The sequence below is a fragment of the Thermobia domestica genome, chromosome 4, assembly GCF_964235325.1.
Source record: "Thermobia domestica chromosome 4, izTheDome1.hap1.1, whole genome shotgun sequence".
In the NCBI taxonomy this organism is placed as follows: Eukaryota; Metazoa; Arthropoda; class Insecta; order Zygentoma; family Lepismatidae; genus Thermobia; species Thermobia domestica.
Genome location: NC_137457.1, coordinates 215,237,442 through 215,256,412, shown reverse-complemented (window position 1 = coordinate 215,256,412; position 18,971 = coordinate 215,237,442). Strand labels below are relative to the sequence as shown.

General features: G+C 34.1%; 1 protein-coding gene across 1 annotated transcript; it reads right to left on the bottom strand.

Moving 5' to 3' along the window:
• Positions 1 to 5,844: 5,844 nt before the first annotated feature.
• On the bottom strand, positions 5,845 to 12,702 carry LOC145683030 (uncharacterized). The gene is made up of 3 exons (XM_081754387.1): positions 12,582 to 12,702; positions 6,766 to 7,700; positions 5,845 to 5,979 (listed from the first exon to the last, which is right to left on the bottom strand). The coding sequence occupies exons 1-3, from the start codon at positions 12,700 to 12,702 to the stop codon at positions 5,845 to 5,847; spliced, it is 1,191 nt and encodes a 396-aa protein (XP_081610513.1).
• Between the last annotated feature and the right edge of the window lie 6,269 nt (positions 12,703 to 18,971).

Genomic DNA, 18,971 nt, shown 5'->3' with positions numbered 1-18,971 from the left:
GGGATCGAACCCGGGACCCCAAGCACCAGAGGTGAACGCTCTACCACTGAGCCACCGCTTCCCCTCAGGTCTAATACCTCGTATCATGTAGAAAATATATAGTTATTCTCATTAATTATATTCAAATTTCATAAAGATAGCTCGAAATTATTGCTATTTGACCTGTAAATGTATGCCCTTTGGTTATATTGTTATACTTATTTCGTTAATTTGATCAGTTATTATATTAATAATTTATATTAGCTTAAAATTTAATTGTTTATACATATATGCCTCTTTAACAACCCGAAACAGGTTTCATTTAGCTTTTTTTATTTCTTTATATTTTCTTCTACCAGACCATTATTTCTATTTCAAAATGTAATAAGCTCTGTAATTACCATGTCAACCAACAATCTTTTAACATATAATGTTATACCTTATGTTATGTAACTTTGTAAAACTCACCACGGAAAAACACGCTTCACGACAAAAGAAACTAGAATTGTGGTTTTTCAATTAAATTTCATTCATAACTTCGCTTTCGCCTCATTTCACAAATTATAAACTATTGTGTTCTACCAAACAAATGCTTGATCGAATTTTATGTTAAAAACATCCATATTTAATCCTTTGAATAATAAATTAAATTGTAATTTTATTTTATCTTTAATTTAATAAACCATACTGAAATATAAATGTGTTCTCAACGTAAATCAGCATTATTTTCTCCTGCTTGATTTCCAAAGTAACTAAATAATTATTTTCCCACGATTGTTTCTTCACATTTTTCTGATGTGTTATCTTTTAATAATAGTTGTTATATTGCTTATGTGTTATATTGTTCAATAAAAGATGTGTTACGCTATAGTCAGGAACAATATATTTATGCTGAGTTAAGTAAAAAAAATTATACGAGTTCATATTGTTCAATTAAATGATGTTAGTATCAGATTGTCTAAAATCTATTAATGCCTTTGTGGTTAAAATTGAAAAGCAATTATTCTTGTTTGTAAATAGCATTATGGAACCACATATGCAACAATTCCTTTGATAAACCAAGTAGCAGAGAGAAATTGCAAAACAGTTGCTGTAAGCTTGAATTGTAAGTCAGTCAAGCTTACATTAAGCTTGATTGGAAAAAGCGCAATCATGCCGCAAGTTGGATTTCAGTAACGAAGTTACATGGAGGCAACCTTGCATTCAGTATTCCAGTCAAACTTGATGCAAGCGTTTTACAAGTAAAGTAAAGTCAATAGCCAATGAACGGCCAGTGATGATATGATGCTCTGCGAAGGATCTAGAGCATTGCTTGCAAGCACAACAAAAGATTGATTATATGAAAGCATGTGTTTCAAGTGCAATTGTAGGAAGCCAAAGGTCAAGCACTCGCCAACTTGCCGAAAGCTTTCTTGCTACTAGGGAACATTCTTCCATTTCTCTGAGTAAAAACCATAAACCCGTCGCAACATTTGTGCTTTCTGGTAAAAAAAAATGACACATGATTTTGTACAGATCACTCTTGAAATTAATATAATGCCATTCAGAGAGCTCTGCAGAAATCGATTCAAGTATTGTCTAATTGCTCCGGATATGAGCTATACGGTGGATGTGTTCAAAAAGAGCAGTAAAGTTATTTTAATTTCTGACATGTAATTAGCGATGTTTGCGGTTTGGTGCTGGCATTGTGGTATACGAAACTAGATATATATTGACCATTTCCGCCTGTTTCTTTTCAATTGCTATGTGGATTCACAAGAATTACCGAGAGTACAGGTCTGATTATATCGTCCTACCCACAGGCAGCGGCTGATGAATCACAGGATTCTTCCAATTCGACAAAACGCACAGCATATCCTTTTTGGGCTTTATTATTGAATTTGCCAAAGACTACGAAGCTTCTCCTAGCATCAACCATGATTTTTTCGCAGATTGTTGTTGTTGGTAATCCACTTTTCACCATTTGTGATTACTCACTTTACAAATGATTCGAGTTTGTGGCGTTGAGCAGGAATTCAACTTTATAAGAAAAATATACTTATATTGAAAAATACAACTATATACAATAACATGTAGAACATAGACATTGTCATCAAGTATGGTGTAATAAAATAGTTTGAAGACACTTTCTCTGCTACCTTACATTCAAATATCTATTGTAAATAGTTATTCTTTCTGTTAAACAGCTTTAGCTCATGTTTAATAGACAATCATTTAGAACCATATTGACATAATGCAAAATAATAATTATTTTTTTGACTAGAGTATTTACTTCTTCTTAAAAAAATAAGATATTTCGTAATAGTTTCCATAACGTAAGGTTATCTTCCTTAGACGTTAATATCTTATAATACTGTTTCTGTAAACGAGTTTCCCAATTGAAAGTAGAAAAATACCTAGGTTTACGAAAAAGTGTTATCAGAATTTAGTATTTCTGTAAAGAAATCCTATTCGATACATTACAATCAAATGTCAAGATTGAAGCAACTTATCTCTTTAAATTACCCTCACAGTTTGCGTCACTGTTACAAGTTATATATTTAGGAGTGTTCAGAATTGAAATTTAAATACCGGCTTTTGGTATTTTTTTAAATAAAAACAGATGTCTATGTACCGAAACACCAAAATATTAAAGGAAACTGAAAATACCGAAAATTGGAACAATACCGAAAACTGAAATACTGACCAATACTGAAAACCGACATAGCAAACAATACGGAAAACCGAAAGTATCAGAACATGTCGAAATCTCGAAAATACCCAAAAGTAGGCTGTACCGTAATACTGAAAATACCGAACGACACCAGAATACCAAAAACCGAAATAGTGAAAATAGCGAACGAGACTACAATAACGAAAACATCTAACAGTACCGAAATACGAAACTCTGTACAACTGAAATATTGAACTAAGTCCACGATAGTTATCAAACGCTATGAGATAATAATCATGGGAAATTCTAGACGTGACTTTGCTCTTTTCCTCGCTGCTGTATACGTGGCCTATTCTATCATACAGCCCTGCAAGTGGTGACAAAAATGTATTAAGTACACAAAGTTGGTATATACATAAATGTGAAAAATAAATTATTTAAAATAAATATTTCTTCTGAGAATCTGATTTAACGATTATTCTAGGTACATTTTCTAATCTGATTCGTCTATTTGCGTATGTCAGTTAACGTGACCTTAGCTTTCAGCCACGTTAAACGTGTCTGTTGTTGGCAAAGGCAATTGATTTTTCTCCAAGCCATCGTAGTGGTTAGAAGAAGTGGGTTTGGTGCATATCCTCTCGGGTTTGATTCCCAAAAGTACAAAAAGAAAATAATATCACATTCATTCACTTTCATTTGTCAATGGCATCCCTTAGGTTAAAGAGCAGAAGTGTGATAATTTAAACAAAAAATATTTTCATGTTATTGACATTTCTTGTTGAGTTTACTGGTAAGCTCTGATGTTTTACTAGTAAGTAGATATTTCCGTGTATGACATGAGGGCGCAAAAAATGATTATCTGATTAAGAAAGAGAAAAACTTCTCACATGTTAAAGAAGGAAAAAACCACAAAATCCATTTTATGTTTCCATTACAGCAATGTTTCGTCAATCTAGCGTTCAAACAAAAGATTCGTGTGTAACATTGTGTGATTCTTTCAATCTTATCAAATAACTGCAACACTGCTTTTAATTCCAACCAAAAGACGCATTTATTTCTCTCTCTTTTATTAGTCTCTTTTATTTCTCTCTCTCTCTTCAAATGGCTAAAAAATATTTCTCAATTCATTTTATGTAAGTTTATATTTACACAGAAGTTTACAATTCTGTCGACTGCAAAAGTTACCAACTGTCACATTACATTTACTATTATGTATAGCAGTGGTTATGAACCTGAGGGAGTGAAGAACTGTCAAGGAAGAGAAAACTGCTGACAGAAATACACAACATAACTTACAAAGTCTTGTAACAAAGAGGCAGTAATTTAAACGCTGAAAAATACTAAATAACTAATAAATAAGAACTACAGTCTCATTAAAAACAAAGCTGGTAAAGTTTATAATGCACTACAATGGTATTCAGACTGTTCCTGGAAATTAAGTCTGACTGATAATAATAATAATAATAATAATAATAATAATAATAATAATAATAATAATAATAATTATTATTATTATTATTATTATTATTATTATCATTATTATTATTATTAATGTTGTATCATGCTTTAAACCGATTTCAGGTTAATAATCTGATGAGCGTCTCTGGCAAATGCAGATTATTTGAAGACTTCTCCAAATAACTTCGTGATCATATGACAGGCGTCTATTGTTACTGACTTTTGTAGATTTGTTAGATGTTCTGCGTTTGTCTGTTCCAGTTGCTTCACAGTATTTTTAGGGACTGTAGCTGTAGCTGAAACAATGATTGGTCTTATTATGACTTTCTGACAATTTCATAATTTTTGCTTTTTTCTTTGTATAGATTATTTTTGTACTAAATGCTGTATGTATATTATGAGTCCATGGTATTACTATATCTATTAGGGACACTTCTTGATTCATTTTATTGATAATAGTGATATCAGATCTGCGTGTAGATACCGACTAGGCTTAGCTGTTATTTGTAGATTGCCTTGATGTCAGTGACTAATTCCATGTTATGTGACGAAAACCGGTGAATGCTTTTACCAAAATTATTTTGTCTTTTAGACAGCCTATGAAACCCATTATACCGCATGAGACTGTGATATGTTCAATTGTTTCTTATGTGTATACGCATTTTCTACACTTTTCATGCGATATTTCTTACTTCAATATGCAATTACAGTAGTTTCGTGATGGTATTATTCGATTCTGGAGAACCATAGTAAATTTTATCCTTTAAAAGAGTGAAGTTTTCATGAGCTAGATAGTTGATTGTCGTTTATCTATGTTGGTGTTCTCTAAATGATTCATACAGTTTCTGTAGAGTTCTTTAGACTTCCATTTGATATACTTTGTTCATCTGATTCATACTTTGCCGTGCACTTCATCTTGATTAGATGGAGTGGTGCAGCTTTTGTGTCTTCATTGCATATTACATGAAATAGACTGTTGTAGTTTTTTTCTTTCTGTTGGTGAAATATTGGTAAAGATTTTCAATCTGTTCTTGGTGGAGTTTTGGTTTATCTGCGATACCAATGATATCTTCTTCTAAGAAAAGTGCCACTTGCAATTTTTGGGTTTTTCATTCTGAATGCTAGTTTGCGCTAAATTAACTAAAACAGTATCAATCACGTGAGTAAGCCAAATAAATATGTAATGAGGGTATTACAAATGTGTTGGTAGCTGTACAATATGAATGTATATATTTGTTTTTTTTTTTTTTTATACTAAAGTACAATGCAATGCTAAAAACAATGTTCATACTATTGGACTGTAAGGCTTGATTCGTACACCACATGAATGCAACCAAATATAAATTCACTGTATTTAATGATTACAACTTCAGTTTGCACACAAAAATATACACGAGAATAAACATATTCACAAGGTCTTTAGTAGTAAATGATTGTAATACGATGGGTTATTGTTTGTGTTATATTGTATGATCTTCGACCATGACATGCCATCTTCGACTACATGTTTTTGCCTCCACACTCACACACTGTTCACAAAACAATAGAAAAGCGTTAAGCAACTTGAACCCTGTTGCCAGCTAAATGCACACACACACTGTTAAATACACAAATATTCCCAAACATACTCCCCCCTGTTGGTCAGCTCAAGTCTGACCAAATAAAACAGAATGATACATATAAAAAACGAAACACAAACAAAACTTGAAGCAATGTTACAACTGTACTTATTTTTTATTACTCAAATGTCAATTCTAATCCTTGTTATATGGTAATGCAACTAGTTTCTTGATGGAACGTTTGTATCTTCCAGTTGTAGTACGAACCGTCACTACATGAACTAAGAAATCCTTTCCTGGGAACACTTTTTCAGTGATGCCCAATTTCCACTGCAATGCAGGAACGTTGTCTTGAATCAGCAAAACTACATCTTCGACCTTGAGATTGTGTTGCGGTGAAGTTGTCTTAGAGCGTTGTTGAAGACCATGTAAATAATCTCGGGACTATCTCTTCCAAATGTGTTGTTTTAGTTGTTGTATCTTCTGCCAATGAGATAAGCGGTTGTGTAGTAGATCCGTTAGGTTAGGCTCTGGTAAAGCTGTAAGTGCTTCTCCAATTAAGAAATGTCCAGGTGTGAGAACGCTGATGTCGTTAGGCTCACTTGATAGCACTGTAAGTGGTCGAGAGCTGAGACAGGCCTCAATCTGTGTGAGTAATGTTGCAAACTCTTCATATGTTAACACTTCACCTTTTGTAATACGAACTAGATGGTATTTCATTGATTTTATACCGGCTTCCCATAGCCCTCCAAAATGCGGTGAATTTGGTGGTATGAAGTGCCACTGAATTCTTTCGGTCGATGTAAAATCATGAACTTGAGAACTAAAAGGAGAAATTGTCACTGTATATTTGAAACATCTTCCTCGTCTGGCTATGAATCTGCGTAAAGCTGCTATGAATGACTGCGCACTAAGATTTGTTACCAATTCCAGATGTATTGCCTTGGTGGATAAACAAACAAATAATGGGAGACCCGGGTTCGATTCCCGGCGGGAGCTCATGTGGTTCGGATTCCACGTTAATCAGTAGGTCCACGTCTCATATGGCCTCGCTGCTGAAAGGGACGCTAAACTAAAATCAACTCAAACAAACAAATAACGCAAGGTATGCCTTACGTACAGATCTCTAACTGCTCCTAATTTTATGTAAAACGTTCCAGCGCAGTCCACGCCTAGGTTTAGGAATGGTCTGGCTTGGTGCACACGAGCTGCTGGCAACTGTCCCATAAGTTGTTTTGAACCACTGGCTTTTAACTTGAAACACGTGAAGCAATGATGGATCACTAGTTTTACTACCTGTTTGCACCTGATGATCCAATATTTCTGGCGTAGTGATGATATTAATAATTGGGGTCCAGCATGAATTAATCTTAAGTGTTCTGCTTCAACTATATGTTTTGTTAAGTGTTGATTTGAAGGGAGAACTATTTGATGTTTGGCCTCAAACGGAAGTTGACTATTCTCCAATCTTCCTCCAACTCGGATTATGCCTTCACTATCTAAAAATGGATGTAAGTTGTTCAATTTACTTCTTGGCGGAACAATGTTTCCATCACGATGATGCTGTAATTCGCTGTGAAATCCAATTTCTTGTGTCCATTTGATGCAAACATGGAGCGCTATGTGGAGTTTGTGTAACGAAAGACCTTCTGTTAGTTTGTTTTGTTTGTGTCTGATGTTATGAACAAAATGTCCACAATATGCTATTGTTCTAACTAACCTTGACAATTTTGAGAATCTTGTTATGGTTTCATTGCACCAATTGCCTAAAGTGACTGTCAATGTTATGGTTCCCTTACTCTCTGGAACTTGATCTGGTTGCAATGAATCCTTACTTGTGACTGACCAACTAGATTCTAAACAAGAAAGCCATTCTGGAGCGTGCCACCATAATGAATTGTCCTTAATGGAAACTGCACCTATTCCTCTTGAAATCAAATCTCCAGGGTTGTCTGAAGAATTAACATGCTTCCAACAGCTAACGTCAGTTAAGTCTTGAATTTGAGCTACTCTGTTGGCCACGAAACGTTTCCATTTGTTGCACGGAGGAGCTTACAACAGTACGTTGTATATTTATATATTGTTACTACTTGTAACGATCATTGGGTTGTAAAGTATTTTATATATGTACTAGACTGGTTATGTCGAAGGAGAAAAAGAAAAAGAAATATATGTTAATTCTAATTTAATATCGACGTGAAAAAGATATTCATATGTTTGCATAGTTTTTTTAATAATAGGATTGTGAATAGGAGGTTGTCAGAACAACCAAAAATAAATAAAGCTATTCAGATTTAGATAGTAGACATATTGAAAAATAAGTTTGTAAACGTGATGTATATTTTTCAGTTTTGATTATTAAATTATGTATAAAAGCAGATATATAAAGGCATTTTAGTGGCTCAACAATTTATAAGAACCAGTGATTTGTTGTATATGGTGCCAAAAACCCTGGAAGTGAATGGTTGTATCATTTTGGAAGTACAGTAAAAAGCTATCAATATTGAGCCAAATATTAATTATAGGCCGAATTATATATAGAAACATCATGAGTGTTACAAATAATGAAACGATTGACACTCCAGTTTTGAATTCTTCAGATACCATGTTGGAAATGTTAAGAGAAATGTCACGACAAATTACGGACCACCAAGCTGAACAGTTTGCAAAGGTGAATCAACAATTGGAAAAACTGGATCAGAAGGTTATCCAACAAGCTCAACGTTTTGATCAAAAATTAGAACAATTCCAGCGAATTATTGACGGTAAATGGGACCAAATACAAGAACAATTAAATCACAAACGAAATGATATGAAATCTTTGTTTTACGTCCCACGGTAATGCCGGCTAGGCTAAAGGAGACGGTGATGATGAGAGATAAATGAAATGGTGGAATGAAGAAAGTGGGAGGAAAGGGGAGAACCCCGAGAAAACCCACGAGCACGGACAATTAAATCAGGTGATGGAAAAGATACTGCAGAGATTCCCCGAGGTCCAAGACTGTACGCATTATAGAAACCACGGAGAAAGCAAACTTTGAATCTACGTTAGTGGAATTTACGGAGTTTTCACAAAAACACACTGCTGTATTGGTTGAAACAGACTATCCTAACTTTTCCTTTCAGTTGAATACTTTTGATTGTCTTATGGATGCTGCGTGTAATGGTGATTTCGGTATGCATCAAAGTGTGAAAAGGTACGACCTTTTTCGTTTAGTGAATGCTCTTGATTGCTTGTATTCACAATATATTCAACATGATATTAATTCTGGAAATGAGGTAATGGTAATAGAACCGTTTGATGATATGTAAATGACATTAGTAGTAAGAGGTAAGTTGATTCCAATATTCGTGAAATGCAGAAAGAAAACGTGTGTTCCTTTTAGTGCTTGTGTTGATTGGTCGATTGAATTGAATCTGTTGAATTGTTCACTCAACGAAAAGATCAAAATGATGTTAGTAAACAATCCGATAATGTTTTCGCAGAACGTGATGCAGGTCATTGACTTTAGTAATCTAAGCATGACATTGCAAAGTTTTGAAAATTCATCAATGGTGCAATACAGTGCTAGCTTGAATCAAACTAGCCTTCGAAACCACGTTCGAAGTTTCCATGTGAGACTAAAGTGTGATCTCAATATAAAAGGTGATGTTAAATCCATAGGTACCGGTAATGTAACCGAGCCTAACTACAGAAGAAACATAAACCATGGCAGGACAGACTACCGTGGATGTCATGTAAATGACAAATACAGATTCATTAGGAGGCACGATATTTCACCCCCAGTGAAACGAAGAAGAACTGAACCTAATTTGGCTGATAATAAAACTCAACCTAATCACAGTAGAAATAATACGATTTTTCAGAAATGCTGCGCAGATGGCAGGAATTACGGTAATATAAGTAAGAAACAAAGAACTGTAGATGTAAATAACGCGCCAGACTGTATTCCGGTTTATGACTTTCAATGTAACCTAAACAAATGCATTGGTCATGTAACTTAACCTAGTGTAGGGACGTCCGAAAGGATATATCAAATTGATTCATAATATAGCCACATATGTCTTACTGTTATGTTTTTTCTTTGATATTTGTATTTCATAATATTCATGCATTTCGCTATGATAGCAGAACACAGTATCAATCACATTATTCGTGTTCCATGTTATTAAAGTATATTTAAAAGCATTTTTCTAATGCTAGGATATATATTGAAGTTAGTAATTTATGTTTTCTATAAGGAATTTGTATTTCAAACAATTCTTACTTTTGTGTTCTTCTTACATTCGAATTATATGCTAATAATATAAATATATCCGATCATTTTACGTTCAAAGAACAACTACATGAATATCGCATACATCTTTTTCAAAACCTTCATATTGCCTAAATAAATAATTAATAATTTGTAACAAGTATTTAATGGACCCGAAAAAGCACTGAAATAACTAGCAAATCAAATTTCGAATGGGCCTTATCGTCGTTGAAACGCATAAATAAATGAAGATGATGATAAAGTTTAAAATAAATATATTTAATATGATAATAATATTGTTATAAAATTAAATATGACATATGTATAATTATATGAATTGTATTTTTCAAGTATACGAGTTGCATTCGAAAACTCGTATGATTGATGTGTAAAAGTAAACGATCTAGAATTCTTTTTCATTTAATTTAAATAAATGAATAAAAAGAAAAGTCCGCCGGGCGCCATAATATACAACAGTACGTTGTATATTTATATATTTTTACTACTTGTAACGATCATTGGGTCGTAAAGTATTTTATATTAATATATGTACTAGACGGGTTATGTCAAAGAAGAAAAAGAAAAAGAAATATATGTTAATTCTAATTGTAATATCGACGTGAAAAAAATATTCATATGTTTGTATAGTTTTTTTTTTAAATAATAGGATTGTGAATAGGAGGTTGTCAGGACAACCATAAATAAATAATGCTATTCAGATTTAGAGAGTAGACATATTGAAAAATAAGTTTGTAAACGTGATGTATACTTCTCAGTTTTGATTATTAAATTATGTATAAAAGCAGATATATAAAGGCATTTAAGTGGCTCAATAATTTATAAGAACCAGTGATTCGTTGTAAGCTAGCCATACCAACACGATTTGGGAGTCGGTCCAAAAATAGACGCTACTTATGTTCAATTTTAAAATTGGTAAAATCTTGTGAACTAATTTTGCAAAAACAGCTGCTGCGCATAACTCCAGACGTGGGAGAGTAATTTTCTTGACTGGAGCCACACGTGATTTAGCACATAATAACTTAACTGATATTTCTCCTTGTTGATTGATCGATCGTATATAAATAGAAGCTCGATATGCTCTTTGAGAAGCATCTGAAAAACCATGGATCTGAATCTCCGCTGTCTCCTTGAACGAGTACATATTGTAACCCAATTAAGTTTCATAATAAAATGAAATTTTGTAAAGGAAAATTTGTGAGATGAAACTCCGGCTTACTGTTAAGTTGGTTATTTCTCTTGGAGTTGGAAGCACTGCATAACCTTCGGTGGTTTGCGCGAGTCGTGTCGTTCGGGATGACGTCACGTTGCAGCCGAGGTTCTTGCTCTAAGACGGCAGTTCTTCGCAGTGTATAAAATGAGGTAAGAGTGTTAGGTCGAATGAAGAATGGGTCGTTAAATTATATTCTTTCCGTATAATCGTATAGTTTAATTAACTTCTTTTGAGAACTATTACAGTTCCTGACTATGGTTATTATTCAGAAGATATTATTATTACTCAGTATATTTGGAAGCATTTATTTCTAAAATATTGCGAAAGAGAAAGAAAAAAAAACAGTAAAAATAGTTAATCGATCAGTTAATGTAAATGGTTTTGTGTAGGTAGAGTTATGCCTTTAGTTAAAAACATGTTGATTCTTGTTTTCCTTGGAAAACTAGTTAAAAATCGCTAGTCAGGAAATTGAAAATATTGCAATTACGGAAAATATTCAGGCTAATAGAGACTTTTAAATGAATGATATATGTCTTAGGTCCGTTTCGAAAAGGAAAAAAAAGGAATCCTTGAATTACAGATGAGCTGTTGCTCGTAACTCATGCATAGTGACCCATATTTTAGAAACCTTTTCCTCCCACATTTTCATTCCAATGAAAAGCCACCTTGCAGTAACTTCGAGTTCCATACATTTTGATGAAATTATTGTATAGGTTTCTAAATTCTATATTTGGATTTACGATTGGTTATAATATTACTTCAGAAACATTTTGCTACTTGAAAAAAAAAATCCTTTTGAGAAAAGTAATTTTGCTTATTAACGGAGATTTCTGTTAATGCTATTATTACTTGTTAAATTTGTTGAATGTTTTCTATATTTATATTTATATATCACGTTTCGGATTGGTTATAATAAAATTTTCCATTTTGTTAGAAAACTTTTTACATTTACAAGTAGTTGTAGAAATTCTCCTGATTATCTTAATAGGATATTTTGTATACGGTATAAGCCTTTTCCAGTATTGAACCTCACTCTTCACGTCGTCATTATTCTCAGCCGTGGGGGAGTGGAATTCTCCTTTCTCTCTCCTTTTAAAATTCTTATATTCTAAAGGGGGAAGTGGGGTGACGTCCATTCTCGCAGGACTGTGGGTAGTGGGGGCTATTTAAAGATTATATGTGTATCGTTCATCTGTTACAATATCTATTGAATTTAATCTGATTGATTAATGGAAGTTGCTTGTACAATTGAGTCCATTTCTTTGCTAATTCCATTGGTATATTGTCGTCCCATTGTACCTTTTGCCGCTACATTTCTTGCAAAAATATTTTATATGAAATGACAACTGGTGAAATTACTCCTAATGAATCGAATATAGTGGCAATGACTGAAGCAATCTGGCGTTTAGTAATGCACTCTTGAACCTTCATTGTTCACGTCTTGCTTTCAACGAGAAATATATCCTTTTCTGGATGCCATGACAATCCTAATGCCTTGATGCCTTGCCCTTCGTAGAACTGGATTGGACGCTGTACTTCTCGAAGCTTACGTGCATCGTGTACCATTCTACAGCAACAAACTCTTTGTAAGGAGACAAGTGCAGGAAATATATTATTCTCACTGTCAGTTCTACCCGTGAACTTGGAAGTGTTTGAGAAATAGTTATTTCGTTTATTGCATTAAGCCTGTAATTCTGTGAGTTGCGTGCGTGTGTGTGTGTTAAAGAGAGTGTGTGCAGGCAACAATTATAGACTAAAAAACGACACACCATGGCGTTAAATAAGGCAAACAGTGCTATGTACCTCCTGCAGCAGTTACAGACATTATGGTTGAAGCACAATGCAACAAATATATCAAAACAGGAAAGAGTAATCGTAGATGGCATAATTAGATTCCTAGCGGATGAAGAATTGGAATTCGAAATGGAATACACTCTGGATATTCTAGAGGAGGCACATCATGAGATAAACAATCAAGAAGCTAGTGTGGAAGCGGAATGGTATGTGAATTGCTATTGGTCGAATACAGGGAGCAGGAATTCACTTATGCTGGATACCTGAGAATTATTTAATAATGAAGAGGTGCGAAGTACAATAGCTCCACCTGGGAAATCAGTGGAAGTGTGACAAATTCCTAAAGGTACCACCGGCATATTTCAACCTTTGAAGGCATTTTTTTAGACAATACAAAACATTGGCGTACTATATGTGACTATGCAATAAAGGACAAACATTAACATTCAAAACTGCATGACAGAGATACAATTGTCACTCTGCATTCCCTTGTGTACAATCAATTTCAGTCTCCTCGCTTCACAGGAATGATTCAGTAAGCATTTTGTAAATCAGTACATATTGGTGAGCCGATCGAATGGTTCGAAGTGCAGAAGAAGCACGCTTTCAATATTCCCGGCATTAACTTTTGTGATATTTGTGACGCTTCATTTTTTATTAGGTGCTCATGGTACTCTGCAAAATTCTGTTTTTACCATTTTATGAATGCTGAGGACTTGCATTTCTTGCATTGCCGTAATTTTGTCCAGTAAGAATGCTGTCTCTGGAGCTATATTCATTGTCACTATAGTTATCTGTTATCTGCTACAAACAAGGAATTTTTCAACATTGAAAGAACTGTATGTTGTAAACCGTTCCAGATATGGACAAACTAATTAGTGTATGAGATTGGATGGAAAAAATCATTGTTGCTTGATACGTCACATGACTCTCTTTCCATTTGAGAAAGTTGACGTTCATCCAATATGGCGGATTTCAAGATGGCGGCCATGATCTGGAATGCCATAAAAACATCCCTCCTAACACGGTTTACATAGTTGAAGTCATAACTGTTGTTCCTCCATCTATGTCGAAAAAATATCGGTCTTGCAACTATCAAATAATATTGTAGATGGCTTTCCCACATTCATGATTCTATTTCGTTTTCCTATATTTCTAGTACTCATTAGCAGCTAAAATTTTTGTCAATATCTTATATTCAACCCTACTCTAGGACAGTAGCTGTTTCCTTTTGCTAACGCAACGGCGAAGTGGTGAGGTCTACTTGTCAATATTTTGTGGTGTGCTTGTAAGGATGGCACTATCAAAGGAGACGCATGTAAAGTCTAGATTTTCGGATTCTTCAAGTTCTAGTAATGATGAATTTCTTGGATATTCTTAGAATTTAGTAATCCTATGTTTGATCATTCAGGGCCTTCTGCCCATATTCAAGTGAATCCACACGGACCTTTGCTAGGTGGTCAAAGCTTTCAAAATAAATATAGAGATCGACCATTTAATATGGCAGCCTCATTAAATTTAAATTTTGAGAAATTTGCTTCGGAAGGAATCTATAAATCTTTGTTGCATGATATTAATAGTGTACCTATAATAGATGGTACCAATACTGAGTTTACATTTCAGTTTTTATTAAAACTTGATAGTATTGTCAGAGGTAAGGGTTTGCCTTTATATCTTGTGTTAGTAGCTTGTCTTTCTCGTACAAAAGGAGAAATGCAAGAAGTGATACAATCGTTCATTGGGGACGCTTCCCTTGGCAAACAGTTTGTAGACATTTAATGGTGCGATTTATTTCCACTATTGGTAGAACACAATTCATGCGACTATTTTTCTACGTTCTCATGCGGGAGGATCATTCATTATATGAGTTCGTGGATAATAAATTATCGATTATTCACGTTCTTGATATGTCCTTTGATGAAGCCACCATTTGTAGTTTAATTACTAATATGGTAACGCCTTCTGCCCATCAATTTCTAGCTGAAAGAGGTATGACTATCGATTTAAATCAATTGTATTTAGCTGCAGAACACTATGATGCTTTGCATAGGTATAGGAAGGACTATTATCGATTACGTAATCAAGGTAGTGGCGTACGGGACTTGGTAGCACCCTGTAAATCATCTTCCTTTATCGGAACGAAGAACATAAAACAGCAAGTAGTGTTGCAATCTCGTGAACCAATAAATTTGCATAAAAATTTGGTTTTTCCAGCTATGTATTCTTTACCATCTAACTATAAAAATTTTGATAAGGCGGAATTTTCTTATAACCATAATTTAGAATCTCAGTACTTAACTCAAAATAACTTAGACGTAAAACACAATGGTAGTAAATTGAAAAAAATGTTAGCGATTCCTATTTACATTACGGGTATGCGTTTTAAGTGCTTAATTGATACTGGGAGTAGGAACTCTTATTTGGCTCGACATCTTTATGATGAACTTAGAAAAAAGTGTAAAATAAAGGCAGAAAAGGTAAACGTTCAGACGATCGGCTTGGGAAATATCCAAGTTACAGTGGATATGAGAGTAAGACTATATTTTAAAATTGGAAGACGTCAATTTAATGAAATTTTCTTCATCGTGGACTCTAATGAGTTTGATCTTCTGCTTGGAAATGACTTTCACACAAAATACAATGCAATTATAGACATTGCCGGTAATTTATATAATATAAAAGCTCGGAAGTTAGTGGTTCCTATGATCCGAGCTGATGAACTTTTGTGTGCCCAGATTTCTCTCGCTTCTGCATATACTTCTAGGAATGGGGTGAGTGGAAAGCAGCCGCCACGCGACCTTGGTTGTCCGAAAGCTACACCTCAGCCTAGATCTTTTGGTAATTCCAATCAGAGTTTGACTCCATCGACATCAGTAACCAGAGACAACGGAGTTAACACCACGTTTGATCCTGGAGTGGAATTCGTTTTTGATCAGTCCATATTGCATCTACCGGAGACTAAACCGGAGGAATCTCAAGGTAATTATACGGTTCCAGATCAATTATTACAATGTGATTCTAATTTACAGGAATATGTTAATAACTTGTTAACTTCTTATTCAGATGATATTGGAAACAAAATTGGTAGAGTAAAAAATTTTACTTACAAAATTGAACGTGCCGATAAAACTACCATTCGATTGCAACCTTATCAGCTTCCAACGCATAAGCAAAAGGAATTAGATTCTGTTATTGCCCAGCTTTTAAAAGACGATATTATAGAGGAAGTAGATTATTCTCCCTACACATCACCCTGTTTCTTAGTATCAAATTCAGACGGAAGCAGCCGTCTTGTAATTTCATACGGAGAAGTGTACGGTGAGATCGGTTAAAAATTTAATTCGTATTTATGTTGATGAGTCTCAACAGAATTGGGCCCAATTACTATCTAAAATTGCTTTTACTATTAACATAAGTATGAATGAAACTACTGGGACTAGTCCATGTGAACTTTATATGGGACGGAAATTTTACCATCCATTAGATGTTAAATGGTTCATAGATTTAGATCTTTTAGACGATGACCAGGATAAAGAGCAAAAATTAGTCAATATAAATAATAACATTGAACGCGCTTGGAAACATAGTGCGAAGGTATATAGTCAAAGACACAGTCCTGTTAATTTAAACATTGATGATTTAGTATTGGTTAAAAGGTTCATGAAAATTTCAGAAGAGAAACATTTCAATCCAAAGATCGCCCCTCAGTGGCAAGGCCCATACCACCTTATTTCTAAACCTACACCAAATACAGTTTGGCTAGAAAATATTGAAAGACCATATGTTCATATAAAACGCCATGTTCGTTTTTGTAAGAAATATTTTTTACCGAGACAAGTTAATCAACCTAACCCATAAGGTAACACTGAAAAAAGATGATTTGATATGAGAATTGAGGTTAAGTAAATTTATTAATATTGTACTTATATATATTTTTTGGATGTTTATTCGAACAAATTTTGTGTGTTGTATATTTTTTTATTCCTGCAGCAATGCCTCGTCCGAGAAAGTGAGAGGTCAACCCTTTTCATTCTGTAAATACCTCATCATCATCCTTTGTGTATGTTGTGTAAGGAATTGGAAAAATTAATGTAGAAGTTTGTAAAGAAGGCGTTAGCATTTGAATATTTATGAGAGATTTTGGTAATGTATTGAAATAATTTTATTATTCAACTTGGGATTTGTTTTGGACAGGAATTTTTTTGATCGACCCTCGGATATTATGTAACCCACCCAAGTTTCATAATAAAATGAAATTTTGTAAAGGAAAATTTGTGAGATGAAACTCCGGCTTACTGTTAAGTTGGTTATTTCTCTTGGAGTTGGAAGCACTGCATAACCTTCGGTGGTTTGCGCGAGTCGTGTCGTTCGGGATGACGTCACGTTGCAGCCGAGGTTCTTGCTCTAAGACGGCAGTTCTTCGCAGTGTATAAAATGAGGTAAGAGTGTTAGGTCCTTTGAATGAAGAATGGGTCGTTAAATTATATTCTTTCCGTATAATCGTATAGTTTAATTAACTTCTTTTGAGAACTATTACAGTTCCTGACTATGGTTATTATTCAGAAGATATTATTATTACTCAGTATATTTGGAAGCATTTATTTCTAAAATATTGCGAAAGAGAAAGAAAAAAAAACAGTAAAAATAGTTAATCGATCAGTTAATGTAAATGGTTTTGTGTAGGTAGAGTTATGCCTTTAGTTAAAAACATGTTGATTCTTGTTTTCCTTGGAAAACTAGTTAAAAATCGCTAGTCAGGAAATTGAATATATTGCAATTACGGAAAATATTCAGGCTAATAGAGACTTTTAAATGAATGATATATGTCTTAGGTCCGTTTCGAAAAGGAAAAAAAAGGAATCCTTGAATTACAGATGAGCTGTTGCTCGTAACTCATGCATATTGACCCATATTTTAGAAACCTTTTCCTCCCACATTTTCATTCCAATGAAAAGCCACCTTGCAGTAACTTCGAGTTCCATACATTTTGATGAAATTATTGTATAGGTTTCTAAATTCTATATTTGGATTTACGATTGGTTATAATATTACTTCAGAAACATTTTGCTACTTGAAAAAAAAATCCTTTTGAGAAAAGTAATTTTGCTTATTAACGGAGATTTCTGTTAATGCTATTATTACTTGTTAAATTTGTTGAATGTTTTCTATATTTATATTTATATATCACGTTTCGGATTGGTTATAATAAAATTTTCCATTTTGTTAGAAAACTTTTTACATTTACAAGTAGTTGTAGAAATTCTCCTGATTATCTTAATAGGATATTTTGTATACGGTATAAGCCTTTTCCAGTATTGAACCTCACTCTTCACGTCGTCATTATTCTCAGCCGTGGGGGAGTGGAATTCTCCTTTCTCTCTCCTTTTAAAATTCTTATATTCTAAAGGGGGAAGTGGGGTGACGTCCATTCTCGCAGGACTGTGGGTAGTGGGGGCTATTTAAAGATTATATGTGTATCGTTCATCTGTTACAATATCTATTGAATTTAATCTGATTGATTAATGGAAGTTGCTTGTACAATTGAGTCCATTTCTTTGCTAATTCCATTGGTATATTGTCGTCCCATTGTACCTTTTGCCGCTACATTTCTTGCAAAAATATTTTATATGAAATGACAACTGGTGAAATTACTCCTAATGAATCGAATATAGTGGCAATGACTGAAGCAATCTGGCGTTTAGTAATGCACTCTTGAACCTTCATTGTTCACGTCTTGCTTTCAACGAGAAATATATCCTTTTCTGGATGCCATGACAATCCTAATGCCTTGATGCCTTGCCCTTCGTAGAACTGGATTGGACGCTGTACTTCTCGAAGCTCTGGTGAGATGGATTCCAATAACCTTGGACCATTCGAACTCCATTTCCTAAGTGTTAAACCTCCCTTTCCCAGTAACTCTATCAATTGCTTCTGGACCTCTAGAGCTTGCTGTATGTTTGCTCATGCCAGTACAAACATCGTCAATATAGAAATCTCGACGTAATATTTCTGCTGCTACAGGGTAATTATGTTCTTCTTCG

Bases quoted from the DNA above. Each gene is read 5' to 3' on its own strand.
- LOC145683030 (XM_081754387.1), bottom strand. From the start codon at position 12,702: ATGGTACACGATGCACGTAAGCTTCGAGAAGTACAGCGTCCAATCCAG. The intron at 7,701-12,581 runs GCAAGACGTGAA...TACTGTTGTAAG, and splicing joins GGATATATTTCTCGTTGAAA to CTCCTCCGTGCAACAAATGG. The intron at 5,980-6,765 runs GTAAGGCATACC...CCTGCATTGCAG, and splicing joins GAGCAGTTAGAGATCTGTAC to TGGAAATTGGGCATCACTGA.